At 40.7% G+C, this 16,761-nt stretch overlaps 1 protein-coding gene across 3 annotated transcripts in view; it reads left to right on the forward strand.

The window, feature by feature from the left end:
- The window catches only part of stxbp5a (syntaxin binding protein 5a (tomosyn)), an 80,771-nt gene that overhangs the window by 49,949 nt on the left and 14,061 nt on the right, over window positions 1-16,761 (forward strand). For all 3 annotated transcript variants that reach the window (XM_028397804.1, XM_028397805.1, XM_028397802.1), the window contains 8 exons: window positions 7,983-8,106; window positions 9,291-9,369; window positions 10,647-10,801; window positions 12,308-12,380; window positions 12,611-12,758; window positions 14,446-14,513; window positions 15,276-15,316; window positions 15,451-15,671. In XM_028397804.1, coding sequence (XP_028253605.1) covers window positions 7,983-8,106; window positions 9,291-9,369; window positions 10,647-10,801; window positions 12,308-12,380; window positions 12,611-12,758; window positions 14,446-14,513; window positions 15,276-15,316; window positions 15,451-15,671 — 909 coding nt within the window. The remainder of the gene's footprint in view (window positions 1-7,982; window positions 8,107-9,290; window positions 9,370-10,646; window positions 10,802-12,307; window positions 12,381-12,610; window positions 12,759-14,445; window positions 14,514-15,275; window positions 15,317-15,450; window positions 15,672-16,761) is intronic.

Here is a 16,761-nt window from a genome sequence, read left to right on the forward strand (position 1 = left end):
AGTGATTTTGCCTGCACATTACAGTTGTAATATGCCCTTTCACAAAGGGCAGTTTGTAAAAGGTCCACCTTTTATAAAGGACTGAGTCATGTGGCTTTATTGGCTTCCCTAGAGGCAACAGAGTGCGTCTATAAATAACAGAAGATGCAACAATAAGAAACAGAGATGGTGTCAGGGCTGCAAAGAGTCTGAGAGTCTGAGTCAGGTCAGACTCTGGACCTGATGTGTGTCAAACTTAGACTTTGTTGTGTTAATTCAACAACACATTTAGAACAAGACTCATTCTGCATCATAACACTGTCATCTATATGAATCACAATTCTTTTATCTGCTATCTGATTGGTTTGTAGGCAAACTATTATTTCTACTTATGTAGTTGCTGCATTTAAATTGTTATACTTAAGTGCTGCTGACAGCCGTGGTGGAAGGGATTATGTTGTTGTTGTTTTTTTGTCTGTTTTAGGACGTCATGAGAGAATATATTTAAATATGATGCAAATATTCAATTAAAGATACACTTTGGCAGTCAAAGGTTGCAGTGGCCTCAGCTCTGACCCATTTTTGGGAACATGGTTTGATATTTGTTTACAAGAAATGTATTTTTCTGCTCGATTTGATTTCAGTCTGACCTCCTACAGTCCACGATTTGGAGCACTATAGTGGGAACTGAATACATCTATGAAAAGGAGCTCTCATTCATAAACTTGTCATTCAGGCTTAAGCTGACTGAATGGCCGCTGACACATACGCGCAAAGTCAGCATGTATACATGGTCATACAGAGGTGTGTGTGTGTGGGGTATTTAGACACAGAGCTAAACCACCTCTTTAAGAAAATGAGATTATGGTAACACTTGCCGGTGTTCACCTTGTTAGTGATGCTGTGGCGCTGTAAGCCTTCTGAGATACACTGAGCCATAAACATGAAAAAAAGATTGTGTGTGTTCATATGTTAGGAGCTCTCTTTCTGTCTCTGTGCTTTTTGCTCCGTCTCCCTCTTTCAGATAAGCTAATATCCTCCCACTGCTCCTGGGCATTACAGTCTCTAGTACTGAATCTCCCAAAGGAGCTCATATCTTCTCGCCAAACCCTCACAGATACACCTCTCCAGAGACTGCCAGTTTGATTGGGTGGGAATTGAAAGAGGTGTTACTGCTTCTCATTTTCACATTGATAGATTCAAAGAAAGGGCCTGTGACACACACTGTTCTTTCCTCTTTTGGAATATCTTAGCTTATTCCCTGTCTAATCAAGAGTATTTAATTTGACTGAGGAACAAGGGCACTGCTTTGACTTGGGGACAGGGCTATAGCTGACACTAATTAATTGACTAGAGCAAGTGGAATAACCACAGCAGATCTTTATGATGGAGGTGTAGTTGGGGGGACAGAATTATATTACTTAAGTAATAAAGATCAGAGAATAATCACATTAAGAATCAAGGAAAACCTCCAGACCATTTAGTCCATTAGGCTGCCCTGCCTCCAGTAACTACTACCCTGGTTTGGCTCTAATACCTCTGATCAGCCCGTTGTGCTTGGGAAACACCTTAAGGGAGGTACAAAATAAGGGGCATCCCTATGCGGCTCCTCTCAATGCAGAAGAGCAGCTTCAATAATCTAAACCTATTCAGGAGTTCCTAATTTCTCACTGGAGAGTACGCCAAACCACACCACAGGGAAAACGGCCCAGCTCCTGTAGGGGTGCAGACTGAATAGAAAATTAAAGGCTTTGCCGAGTGGCTGTGCTCCTTCCTCACCACTAACCCTCCAGAGATGAGGCCTTGTCATGGCAGAGGGGTGTGATTTGTGGTCCAGTGATCATCAGGAGCTGGTGGGGGCTCCCAAGGCAGACAAGTTCAAGGGAGAAGATACAGACATATGACCTAGAATACCTCTATGGACAAGTTAAGAAGGAACACAATTACCCTTCCTGAAAAAATTGGAATGTACCACTGGAGGCAGGGCCTGGGGGGAAGAGCTGCAGGCAGGTGCCCAAAGAGCAAACCACTTTAAAAAACACCTAGGTATCAGTTGTTTTTGTGTGAAATCTTATGGCTAGTGCAAGAAACAGTGATAGATTTGGTTGTGTGTAAACGGTAACACACTAAATATGTGTCCAGTGGGTTAAACTGCGTATTTAGATTTGTTGTGGAAAGATAGATGTAGGCATTCATCCTCATAAGATTAATCATAAGCCACTAATAATGCAGGGATTAGCTGGCAGAAGTATAATTGTCATCATTCACTGCCATCATGAATGTGTGTAAACTTTCTCTGTACAGCTTCTTCAAACAATGCTGCGGGGCGAAACAACTTTTTGTTGCGATCAAATCCTTTGCAAGCTGCACTCTTCCTGCTGTGCACTCTTTATTTTCTGCTGCATGCTTTCATTCAAACCCTTTATGCCCAGAAGCTTGCTGCTATGCATCAAAGTTGTCACCTGAAATGAACAAGGAAGCTTTTCCTCGTCTACTTTTTAGAAGCAGAGGAATCCAGCAGACCAGGCAGTGTTGGAGTAAGATGCATTTTTTAGTTCTGATGAAGATTTGGGTGTTTAAAAGCCAGGCTATGGTCTTAGATTTCAAAGGAAGCAGATGAATGTGTGTAATGTTGGCTCCGGTTTCTTGGCACATTTTTGCAAACTTTCTCACACAACATCTGCAAGTAGTGGGAAATAATGAAATCGTTTTTCCACTCAAATAAAGGCAGCGTTTGTTGGTTACAGACACTGTCTATCGCACAAAATGTCAGCAGGGAACTTTGCGGTTAACAACAAAGTTTCCGACGGACTTCAGACAAACAGCAGAAGTGATAAAAGTTTGGTTTGTACAAGCTTTCAAAGAGCTGAGAGAGCACGCCTTCCTCTCTGTGTCTTTCAGTGGATTTTCTATTATTAGCTGTGGATCAGCAGTATGGGTTTCCAGTGAGTGCTAGCCAGAGAGCATCCGTCACCCGGACCGTTCTTCACTCTGCTCTGTCTGACTCAACACCTTGCTCTGAGTCCAGCCCTGATGAATGGCTAACATTGCAGCCAAATCTCTGTTTCTCCCTTCTCACTCCATCTGGTGTCTATTGTTCTCTTACTAAACTCTTTATTGCTGCAGTGCCGGTTTAGAACATGGATAAACAACTAAACACTGCACATTTCTGGGTTCTGAGCCACACATCTGACATTTGAATCCTTGTACATGTGCTACCCTTACACTAATATTAGCGTATTAACTAATGCTGAAGGAACGAGGCATCGGTTTGATTAAACCACCACAGTGATGAAGCAAAAAGTGAGACCACTGATTGTTATAGGTGAACTGTTGGTGAAACCCAGGGGCCACTAACAGACAGAGGCCCCATGCTGCTATTTTTCCTATCTAAAAAGCACAACAGGAAACAGCTTCCAGGTATACCTCGTCTTGTTGTTGTTTCGCTCAAAGTTAGCTTGTAATTTCATTTATTGTTTTGTCCTTTTGCATCACTCTGCTTAAATCACGGTGACAGGAAGTATTAGGTGTGATAGGCCTAAGGTGTGATTGTGACAACTGGTGTATGTGCACACAGACTGCTGATTTCACAGAAACCTGAGGCAAAAAAAATGTTTGCTTCAATTTGCCCAGAAGCAAGCAATAATTCTCACAGCTCTTAATGAAGGGAGACAATCTTGCAATAAAACTTATTCCCACTCCCATTTAGCATGAATTATTTAAAACTACATTTGTCTGCTGTGGCAGTGGAGAAGTTTTTTTTTTTAACGTATTGTAGTTCATAACAGAATTAAATCTGAAGTCAGACTTTTTTTTTTTTTTTCAAACAAATACAAGCGACACGCCTACCACACATTTCCTGTGGGTACCCTCTGTTAACGGCATTTATAATGTCCTCTTGCACAGTTAAAAGCAGATGCTACATATTATTTGAGGCCAAATTTATCTGGCATGAGTTTGGCTTCATTAGAAAGTGTTTTCTTTGCCCTAAAGACCATTTAGGAATTCTGACAGATAACTATTCAAAGCTGATGGGTCATTTGGCAAGTCCCAAGTAATATCCATTAGAGCATAGAATATCATACTTTATTATGGTCAGTCTCTATGGGGCTTCATCTATGAGAAAGACTGGCTGTTACAATACAAATGTCATACGACCAAACATCACTATTCTGTCTTTATATGCTGCTGTGATGATGACAGAGATGTCGGTAATGTTACATACATACATACTACAGTCAGTTTATTATTTTAATTATAATGTATTAATATATATATAGTGTGTGAGACTTACTGTCAGCATTGCCTGTACACGTGCCTTCCCCCAAAGCTTCAGCAGACAACTTATTTTCACTGTCCGTTGTCCTCCATACAGCTTTGCATGAATTCTGTCACTATGGATTCTGCCCTTGTCACTCTGGGTAGGACTAATCGCTGATGAGTGTCATTGGGAATGATGAAAGACACTTTAAAATCTGAAATGTGAGGCCAGAGTGTCCATAATGAGACAATCCTACTTAACGGTAAGTTACTTCCATCTGATTCGCAAAAATCATTCTACTCTTGCAAGGTGGAGTGAGCGTGGCCTATGATTCATTAGCCATGCTGATAGTATTGAGTATATCTTAAGGTTAACCTGGCCACAAAAACTATAACATGCTGATTATCACTAATCAGTTTTCACAAAGATGTCATTACTCATCTAACTAAACACTCTTTAAAACTTTATGTACATCTTCATCACACAAAGACTGACAGTGTCCTTTACTGTGATCCTCCTGACTTGATGTCACGTTGTGCCTCCAACCCTAAAGTTTCTGCAGTTAACAGCCTGTGTTTGTGCTCCAATCTCAAATAGTGATGGCACATCATATTTTTAACACAGAAAAAAATCATCTTAATTGGAATAAATATAAGCTCACTGGGGTTCATTTCGTTCAGGGATTATATAACTATTACAACACAAAACCACAAATAAGATTGGATTTTTATAATCCAAAACAAAAAATTGGATTGCTCAATGGAAATCACTGTTGACATTTTGCCCTTAAGAGATTGTTGTTTAGATTAGGCCTTTTTTGGCTGAATGTTGCTTTTGCTTGAACTGAATTACCCCCTTGTTGTTAGAATCCCATTGTCTGTGTGTGTACTCACACAATTACATCAATTTATTGTGGGGTCCCCACATCGCGGTGACACGTCCTCATTTTTGGGGACAGAAGGCAAAGGTGTCATGAAAGATTTTGGTTGAAGATTTATGTTCAGAATAATGAAGGGATGCAAACCTGTGTGTCCTGAGTCCTTGTGTGGCACAATGTCTTTTTGTCTGTTTGCTTTGTGTATGTGGCTCTCCTGTGGCTGTAATAATTGTTGACTGAATACTGTCATCCCTCAGAGACCAATCTGTGAAACTGACCTAATGTAATAAATCATGAAATTAGTCTTTTTAATTGGTATTGTTTGATTTGACGAGTACCATGTGTTTCAATTACCCTGCTCATTTTCCAATTAAGCACAGTGCATTGTTGCCTGTTGGGACTGTCACACTGATAGATTTCCACAAATCTGTTGCTATCAGGGCATCAGTGAATGGATAAATGAGGGATTTTTCTACTAAAATGTGATGAATCCTTGAATTTCTATGCATCCAATCTTCCATCTTTAATCTATAAATAAAATAAGAACAGGATTAGAGTGTCAGTCACGCCCTATGCCAATTGTGGGATTTGGATCCCCCTTGAAAACACACTGTAATTAAAAGCCTAACTCACTTGATTTTGGGTAATTCTTTTTATTTCAGAGCGTGGGATGCTAAAATTTTAACAGAACCGGAAAGCACACAGGACACCTGCGATAACTACATCCACGCCACCTGGCACTGCACAAGAGTGAATCACTTCTGGCAACAACAAAAAAAAAAATTACTGATAAAACTATCTCTCCTTCTGGGCTTCCGCATCCCACCGTCTCCACCACCTTCCCCACGCTACCAGCTTAAAAAGACACCTCAGCTATTACTCATCATGCATAATTATTTCTAAGCAAACAATCATCATGAACAGGAAATTAAGGTTTTCCAAAACCACAGAACACTTGACGGATTACAGGTATTAGAAGGAATGAATCACTAACTGTGCAGTGAGTGAATCTGTGTGTCTGTAGCACGATGTCATCTAAACCTTTTATTCAGTTCACCATGACCCAGATGACAAATATAAAAGTAATGCGGAGATTTTCTCTGTGCCTTTTCAACCCAATGGATGGCCTACATCAGTCAATATCAGTTGCATCCTACTAGCGGATCAAAAAGTGTATTTATATTGTGTCGATGAAGTGTCACAAAACTCTGAAGAATCTTCAGTAATCACCACATTCTGGCCCACTTTTACATTCTGCTACCATCAACAGAGGTGGTGGACTCAGACATAATGTTTCTGCCACATACAATGCAGTGTCAACAACCATCCCCACCAAAACGGTTAAAACTGATGAAGCTGCTTGTAGGAGCAGCGGAATGTCTTCAAGGAACTCGTATATGATGCATCTCACAGTCTTCATGCTTTAACTGTGTACCTACAGCACTGTTACCTTCACCCTGTTTGGTAGAGCAGGAGGTTCCACATTTTTACATTTCAATTACGCTGATCACAGATTTCTGTCTTTAACATTTGCCAGTAAGCAATAGATTGAGGTCATGACCCCACAAAACATATAAACATATACAATTTACCCTGCGACAGATAAAGCTATGTACCTGAGTGAATCTCTGCTGACACCTTGTGCCATCCCATGCAGCTATTTTCCTAAAAAGTCAGCAGATTTGGCGAGCGTGACACGCAGCACCTTTCATGATTAATGATGCACTGAAGGCAAAATTGATATACACCTAAATAAACTGCAGCTGCAAGTGGAAGAGATTGACTTAACCTGACCGTGTGCTCACGTCGGCATTGACAGCGAGGCAATCATTCATTTCAGATAAGCAGTGTGAGACAAGTAGCGACGTTCGGGAGACAAGGCGACCAGCACTGGGGGCAAGTTCACTGTAAAAACAATAGGAGAGCCTTAGACAGAATATTAAACAGTGCAAGGTGGCAAGGATGCACTAAATCAGTCGGTAAGCATGCCAACAACTATATTTCTCAGCTGGGTTAAATACTGATGGTGCAGCTTTTGTAGTGAAGATACATGTGGTACTTACTTTTGTAGCTGTTGTGTGCGTGTCGTTACTTTTACATAATGTCAGAATGTTTGTTGGTTTTAATTATCAGCTATGAAAAGGGCATCAATAAGCAAGATGCCCTTTGCAGGCTTATTCTGGTCATGATTTCTTGTCACTAGATAAATCCTCAGAAGCAACGGGGCTGCTCAGATGATGAGGGTGAGATGTGAGGACGAAGCACCATCGCTCTAATTCCCTTTCCTTATTTTTTTCTTTATCTCTTAGCTTGTCTTTGTATCAAAGATCTTTATCTCCATTTGGTTCTTTATTGCTTTCACTGTAACCTTTTGAAACTCTAACTGAAGGTCACATGTTAAACTATGGATTTATATTAGAACTCTGAATTTCTTCTTTAAACCTTTTAAATTGCGTTAAATATTAGTGAACTTTTATTTTCATGATATTACATCAACCTGAATGCACCAGATGAAGTTTGTTTCATTTTTATGCTGAAGGCGGTTTTTTTCCTTAAGAAAATGTTTTTATGAAATTATCCACTTCCTTATAATCTTCCACATCCAACAAATGTGTGATATTAAAGCTTCTTCTAATATATTCCCTTATGCCACAGGAAATACTCGGAATTCAGGGGGCTCTTTTGTCTCAGTTTCACCATCTGTCTGAGTGCACAGAATCCTGGGCGTTTCAACCACATATGAACATAATGTTACCGTATGGCGGTAGTAAAGCAACAAACTTGTAGCGTGAGGGACATGGTGGCACATGTTTCATCCTGCTGAACCACTGTCCTCTTTCTCTCACTTCGCCTGTCCTTTCTTAGGCTATTCACTCCGTTGCTTGGCATCATGAGGGCAAGCAGTTCATTTGCAGTCACTCAGATGGAACCCTGACCATATGGAACATCAGAGGCCAGGGCAAGCCCATACAGACAATCACACCACACGGTAAGACGATGAACACACACACACACACACACACACACAAACAAAAACAAGAAACTTTATGTTAAGAGGAAGTGGTTTTAGACACTCAACATTCAATCAAAGCACAAGATGAGTTTTACTTTTATTTTTTTCTGATAACGATGAATTTGTTGAGCAGGATGTTACAATACTGTATGATGTATAGTACCAGAGCCTTCTGCTCTCTGTGTCAACCTGTTCTCACTGTAGCCATCCCTTACGAGTCTCCCTACACACAGCCCCCTTGTTATTTCCTCATTTCACTCAGAGGATTATTGTCAGTTCAATTATGTCCTGTGTGTGTTTGCATTACTTCGTGCCTGTGTGTGCACCCTTCAGAGCTGGGGCTCGGTTTATTTTCTGCAGAAAGCAAGTCTGCTCTTTTGAAGATGTATTTTAATCCATACTCCTCTATCTGCCTCTCTCACCACACACACACAGACTTACTCACACAGACTATTCACATGCATGAAGGAGCTGGAGGAAAAAGTGTGTGACTGGACAGAGGAACAAAGAAAGGAATTCAATCAAAAAAGAAAAAAAAAACTTCTAACCAGTTTCTAAAGCTGGTTTTGTGTGTGGGGGATTGCAGAAAGGATTTCACCACACGGGCTTTTTAATTAGTTGTTTCTCCCTCTGCTGCATGCATAATTAGTTTGGTATTTAATAGCCAATTATGCAGATTCCTTTGACAGGTTTAAGTTAGGCTTATAAGTCTGCCTTCGATTGTCTTTTTTTATTTTTTATTTTATTTAGATGTAGTTATTGAACTTGTTTCTTAGTTACACCTCCATTAGGTTTCACTGTTTGGTAATAGATTAGATATAATGAACCACTTACTGTGAGCTGTGATACAAAAATATGCACACGTAGGCATGCATGTGATGGATGTGCACATTTCTTTCACACTGACGTCTCTAGAGGTTTCAGTAGATGGCCTCTGTAAATCATCCATGATCCTCACACCTCCTTTGCATGTCCTGCATTTGTCTTTCTCCTCTCTGATGAATAGGCTTCTGTTGACGTCTGCCTACTTTTCAGAGCAGCATTTTAAGTGCAGCTTCTGGGGGGGAAAAATGAGATGACGGGAGGAACAAGAAGAGAGAGTGGAGGTAAAGAAGGAGTGAACTGGCAAACTAAAGTAACTTCTGTTTGTTCTATTTTAGGAAAACAGCCCAAGGACGGGAAGAAGCCAGAGCCTTGTAAACCCATTCTTAAAGTAGAATACAAAACAACTAGAAACGGGTATGGTTCTTTTTTTTATCTCACATATGCACACATGCTTGGACATGAACATGTTTAATCATACACTGCTGTGACAGAAAACACAACAGGGTTATGTGCAGGGCTTAAAGACAGAAGCAATCTGGCTAACATGTGCTATGGATAAGGAGCAGTCTACTGTCAGTCCTGCAGAAACAACAATTTGTTTGCAGCAGCTTTTATTCTACTCTGCAGTTCTCTCCATGACCACTGGGGTCTGATTTCAAAAGCAAGTCAATCCCATGTTAAAAGGACCAAGCTGAAATACTAAATAGTTTGGTATAAGTTTATTTAAATTAAGTCTAGAACTTATCAATTTTTCATTAATCATGTACCTTAAAGGTAGGGTAGGAGATTTTGAAAACTCAGTGAGAGTCAGCCAGATTTTGAAAGTAAACACACGTCCCATTCTCTCGGAGCTCACCCCGAAGCCACACCTCCCAACCAGTCTGGGACTTCGGCCGTCATGCACGTACCTCTCTGATGCGCGCAGAGCAGGAAGAGAGTGACAACCAGCCAACTATACGCGCAGGGGCGCCTTGCAGGATTGGCTGATTATTTTAGCGTTTTATTTTTTTATTCTTCGTTTTAAAGCTGCCGAACTAATCGGTTGCTATCGAATTGTAAAGAGAAGTTACACTAATTTACCAAAAAGTGCATCAGAATGAAATCTCCTACCCTACCTTTAATGCTTTGAGGGACAGGTGGTGCAAAGTGACATTACGAGCTTACCGCCCACCTCAGCCCCTTTTATACAGTCTTTGATGAAGACACAAGGTCACAGATCTGCATTTGCGGTTTACAGTTGCGACAACAAATAAATTCATATTTTAAATATTTTATATGATTACTGTTTTCTGGTAAATTGTAACCAAGCCTAATGTTTCTAAGGTACACGCTACAAAAACAGGCCTTAGCTAACAGATAGATATCACACATATGTTTGTCGTGAACATAGTCCAGCCATCAATATTTCAGCAGTGGCTTACTTGACTAACCTAAAAATAAGATAATTATCCCTTATATTGAAATACACCTCCCCTGACAGGGAAAATAGCTGTAGAAGTCACATGCACCAGGCTGGTAGTATTTATTTCTCCTGTAAAGTTGGGAATATTAACTTGTAACACAGCAAATGATTGACTAGGCTGGCTCAAGTGGTCGTTTGAGAATCTGCAGTTTATGATAAAAGACACTGTTTCATTTTTATACAGGCACAGCATGTAAAAGCAGTGTGCTTTTTACTTTTTTTATCCCAGGGAACCGTTCATCATTTTGTCTGGTGGTCTGTCCTATGACACGGTGGGCCGGCGACCTTGTCTGACGGTAATGCATGGGAAGAGTACTGCTGTGCTGGAGATGGACTATCCTATAGTAGACTTCCTCACACTATGTGAGACACCATATCCTAATGGTGAGTGTGTGTGTGTGTGTGTGTGTGTGTGTGTGTGTGTGTGTGTGTGTGTGTGTGTGTGTGTGTGTGTGTGTGTGTGTGTAGTCTAAATGAGCAATTATGTGTGTTTACCATTTCTGTGGCATTTGTGTGGGATTTGTTGTCTTATCTGAATGCACACACAGGCCCACATACACCCACACCTTTCTGTTTTTTAATTATGCGGGATAGCTCACCCCTGTGTTAGTGCTTTTCTGTAATAAATATGAAATTTCCCAAGGGGAAGGATGCTACCTTTCAGTTTCCTTATCTGATGCAGAGAATATTACATTTTCATTTTATCCATTTGTACATGATGGCCTTCATCTAAATTAAATTATTATCTTATTTCCTGTATTAGTGAGTGAACATCTAATACAAGTTGGAGTGTAGGCTAACATTATGAGATACTGTATGCATATAATCCAGTGTGTAATCTGTGGCTCTGTGTTATCAGTCACATATACAGCTAAAGGAGGGATTAGTGAGTTATATAACGATAGTCACTGAAAATCTGATGTCACCATCTACTGATTTCATTTGGTAATGGACATCTTTGGATTACACAATACATGTCTGGTTGACAGGGTGTTCATGCACACCATTATTAGTGTCTATAGAGTAGGCTGATGTTGATGTGGCTGTAACCGATGCAGTAGCCTAAATGTCCTAGTTTGATGTGTGAGAAATGGTTTCATAGCTCATATTAGTGCAGCAACAAGCAGACAAGTGGATTAAAAAATAAAGTTGGTAAATTCTTTTTATCTGTGTGTGATGTTGAAGGTCACATATGCACTTCAAGAGGACAGCAGCGTAAAGGCACTTTGCACCCAAATGACAAAATCAGAGATGCACAGTACATGTTCCTGGTTAACTTCTAATAAAGCGCCAAAAGAAGAGGTGAACATTAGATGTGTCTGTGCAGAAAAGACATGGATGTCTGTATTTGTTTTGAATAGCATATAAACAAAACACATGGATTGCCTCCTATCTGGTGCAATGCTATAACATGCTGTCTAACCTACACTGTTATTTGTCAGAAACCATATATATTCTGTTATAATCTGTGAAAGTTAGAAGGTCTTTTGTACATTGCTTCAAAACTGTGCAGCCTAGTCTGTTCCATTGTTGCGCTTTTAGGTCATGCAGTTATAAGTTGTAGTAAAATGTTACAAATCTATTAGAGGAGACTAATCTTAAATGGAATATGCAGTTGTACTCCCAATTCAAATATTCAACCAGAGCAATGTTCCCCATGGATATATATATATAGATAGATATATAGATCACGTAGTTTAATAAAATGGAAACGTTAAGCTCTCCTGCCCTAACATCTTCAGGGCACAGATATGATTTGCAGAAGAAAGTAAGAGGAATTCCTCCCATGTGGTTTGCAGATTTCAGAGGACGTCTTTCCCCGAGAAATTACTAGGCTGATAAAAGTGTGCTGTGATGAATGACTTGCGGTTGCATGTTTGATTTTTCCAGATTTTCAGGAACCTTATGCTGTGGTGGTCCTTCTGGAAAAGGATTTAGTGGTGATCGACCTTGCACAAAATGGGTGAGTCTGTCATTACATAACTCTTCATCAGTTAGACTGTGAGTCTTTAGCTAAAACATAACATTTGATCTGCTGGTTCTTGTTATCACTTATCACTTAATTACAGCATATAGCCTGCTTTCATGATTCACATTTTTTAGTCAATGTCTACCACTGACCTGAACCCATACCCTTACTGGCAGACAGACTAATCTCATTAACACTGAGTGTGTGTGCCCTCTTTTTAACAGTTACCCCATATTCGAGAACCCCTATCCTCTGACTATCCACGAGTCTCCTGTGACCTGCTGCGAGTACTTTGCCGACTGCCCTGTGGACCTCATACCTGCACTTTACTCTGTTGGCTCACGGCAAAAACGACAGGGCTACAGCAAAAAGGTACAAGAACAACTTTATGTTGCAAAATTGTAAATGGCTATTTTCTTCTTTTTTTTTCTCTCATAATGGTAGTAGAGGAGGTGGATGGTGGCACTCCAGACCTTTGTCCAGGTTTGGGCTAAAAGAAATCCTTTCAAAATATTGACCGCCTGTTACAAGGTCAGCAGATCCCATCAGCAACAACTGTCTTATTGGTTCCCATGGTGACAATTTTTGCCCCATGCTTATTTATACTTATTCACACAGGGCACTAGCTTCATAAACTAGTTGACAAAGCAATTAGTTCACATAGTGCCTATAGGAGTGGCGTAGATGGTTAGACAGCTAGCTCTTACAATTTTGTTGTTATATAATACGTAAACTTTATTGCCATTGTGCAGGTAAGCACTCTGCCTGTAGCTTAGGACCTATACCCTATACAGCAGGGATGGGCAATTATTTGCTGCAAGGGTCATACTCATTACATTTTCATTATTTTGATAGTCATTTGCTGTCTTTTACTGTTAACTTCTCTCCTATCCCTACTGTTTACATCCATGCCTACTTTGGGTTGTGCATTTGAATTGTCTTCCCACACATACTTTTTGGAGATGTTAGACACCACGCCATGTTTCGTATGTCCATCTAACTGTGATAATATTTCACATCTTCACCACATTCAGTTTAGGAGTGTTGACTCACATGAATGCACTTAAACTGCAACTTCACTGGTTGGTGGGGGCAAACAACCACAAGGCAGCAGGTCTACTTATAATAAAATGAATTACAACAACTGAAATAATCACATATTCATGATATGTAACAGCATAATACTACCCTGAGGGTGTACTTTTCCTTCATGTCGTTCTGGATAGTGCCATCATAAAAAAAAGGGGAAAAAAAAATATTATGCCTGAATTAGAAATGAAAATGTTCCCACGATCGCACCGTACTCTCGAGAACAACAAGGAGACGGGATAAAATCACATTCATTCATCACTCTACAACCTTCACTCAGCATAGGCATAGGTAAATGTGTCTTAGTGGTACTAAATTTCTCAATGTTTCCATGAAGCTAAACGGAGCATGTAACAGTGTCATATTACCTAATGATCCTCCTCCTCCTCCTCTCTCCTCTCATTCTCTTCTTGTATCCCTGTATCATCTCAGACAGACCCCCCCCCACCCTGCTCTTTCAGCCATTATGTATGCTTATGTTGTCACCCTGTTCGGGCTTTCTGTTAGAAATGTCAGCATGCACTGACCCAAGCTGGCTTCTTCTTCTTCTTCTTTTATTCGTATTCATATATATTTATTTATTTTCTCAAGCAAAAGCCCGACTGAGCTGCGGGAGGGCATTCTCACATAAAGATCACCGTGAGTCATCATGGTGACCTTTGTATGTGTCAACGTGTTCAAAGCCAGAACCCCCTAGTAACAAACACACACACACACTCACACAGATGGAGACACACACACACACACACACACACACACACACTGAGGTGCATAATGAAATAATTGCCAGGCTCACTTAGAGACAAACAAGTCCTGCCTGTTTTCCTGGGAAGGCTCTCGCAGTTTTATCATGTCGTCTGTGCCAAAATCAATGTGTTTATTGACACCTTCTTTATCGACATAGATGTACTGTATCTCATCTGCTAATGTAATGAGTCTGTGTGTGTGTGTGTGTTTGCTGTATGTGCAGGAATGGCCTATTAGCGGTGGAAACTGGGGTCAAGGCACACAAAGCTACCCAGAGATCATCATCACCGGGTAAGGCAACACTGATTTCATTAGCATTATCATTATTATCCTGCTGCAATTACTTCCACCTCCGCCGCACTCCGGTGTCAGGTCAGCGCAGCCAAGGAGCTTGTCTTTAATCTTTTACTGTAGACATTTATATATTCCAATCATGTGCACTTTGCTCCATTTTGATGTGTATTATCCCGCGCTAAGCTGTCAACAAGGGGATCGGGGGCGTTCTTAACAGAACACACATGCAGAAGAAGTGTGACATTGAAGTATGGTTTTGGCAGCAGGAGGCTCCTCTCCTTCCTCCCCCTCTCCCCTCTCTCCCTCACCCCTACATGCCAATTACTATTCTATCCAGGTTTCTCTGTCTCTCTCAGGGAGAACCACAGCCTGCAAAATATTCCTCTCCCAATTCATTCAGCTGTAGTGGCAACAAAACAAAATGAGACAACCAAAAATATGTGGGATGTTTTTGGTGATATCAGAGGAAGAATTCATGAGCAGTCTTTTACCACCAGCCTGCACGTGTGTGGACTTTGTGTATGTTTGTTATGTCGTTAATTGTTTTAGCACCCAAACTTTTACCTCAGTTGCGCTCAGTGGTACAGTCATCCGTTTAAAATATTAATAATATGATATTAATCATTTAAAATCTTCGTGTATTTACATTTCTAATTCAAGAGAAGTCTGCAGATGCTTGGAAACTCTGGACAGCCATGGATGTAAACTGTAGCTTCACTGGTTGGTTGAGGTAATTCTAAATTTCTGTTGTTTTTTCAGGCATGCTGATGGAACTGTGAAGTTCTGGGATGCCTCTGCATGTAAGTCATGCTCACAAAATCACATTGTTATAGTGAGTTTGCTGTCTTGTTTAAAGCACCACATTTAGCATCCGGTCCTTGAAGTCTGATCTCTCTCGACTGCAACCGATACCTTGTCTTCCCTTCTGTTTCAGTAATGCTCCAGGTGCTCTATAAACTCAAAACAGCCAAGGTATTTGACAGGAACCGGTCTAAGGAGGACAAGGGCAGCACTGAAGTGTCAGACGAAGACCCCTTTGCCATTCAGATCATGGCCTGGTGTCCTGAGAGCCGGATGCTGTGCGTGGCCGGAGTGTCAGCCAATGTTATCATCTACCGATTCAGCAAGCTGGAAGTAACTACTGAGGTGTTACAGGTGGGTTTGTTTTTTACTTTTGATATCTAGAAAGTAAAATCTTGTAGTATCTAAAACCTCACTCTCAGATTAGGGAGATGATGGTACTCACTAAATGTTTTTCCTGTGTTACATTATCTCATTTCTTCTTTCCTGCTCTAAGATGCTGAGGCATATGCACAAACACACACATGCACTCAAAGATCTGCTTCGTCAAATGCAGTATGGTTACCATGCCAACAGACAGAGCAGTGAACAAGCAAAGATCGACCATCATTATAATTTGCCTTTATAGCGACGTAAGTGCTAATGGTGCTGTGATGGGAGTCAGTGTTTAATGAAATAAAGAGAAACACAGTTTAATCTTGCATGTGCTCACAGCTTCTATGTTACCAGGGAGAGTGTGTGTGTATGTGTGCAGTCTCTTTTTGGTCAGTAGCAGTGGAGTGTCAAAAGTGTTTGTTGATTAGCTGTAAGTCTGGCTACATTTTTTTCTCACTAAGCAGTCACTGCAGCGGTGTTGTTGCACCAGCCTTCACAGGAGTCGCTTGTCAATCATACAGCAGTATGTGGGCAGTGCTGCGACGTGTTTTATCTGATGCCCTTTTGTGCTCAGAGCTGTTTGTGCTAAATATCCTAATCTTTCTTTCAAACAAACAGCAAATAATTTTCACGGTCTCTATTGTTTTGTGCCCATCTGAAAGATTCTGATTCCAGTAAATGCCTGTTATGCCACAATTTATCGCCAAATGAAGCATCAATGGTAGCTGAGCTTCACATTTTTTGACAGAAGTTATCGCTCCTATTTGATTGAAACGTTGATTGCCATGCTGCGTTTTCCTTGGCTAGTGAAAAAGTTGTTGCTTATAACAATAGATGCTGCCAAAAAGTATGTAATAAGAGATATTGAAGCGTTTAAGAGCACCTTAAGTGGGGACTCTAACTTGGCTGTAGGTGTGAGTGTGACTGCTTGTTTGTTTCTCTTTGTTAGCCCTGCAATGCACTGGTGACCTGTCCACGGCGTACCCTTCCTCTCACCTATTGACAGCTGGGATAGGCTCCAGCCCGCCGTGACTCTGTAGTACAGGACAGAGTGGTTGTATGAAAGAGA

This window comes from Parambassis ranga, chromosome 24 (assembly GCF_900634625.1).
Source record: "Parambassis ranga chromosome 24, fParRan2.1, whole genome shotgun sequence".
Lineage (NCBI taxonomy): Eukaryota > Metazoa > Chordata > Actinopteri > Ambassidae > Parambassis > Parambassis ranga.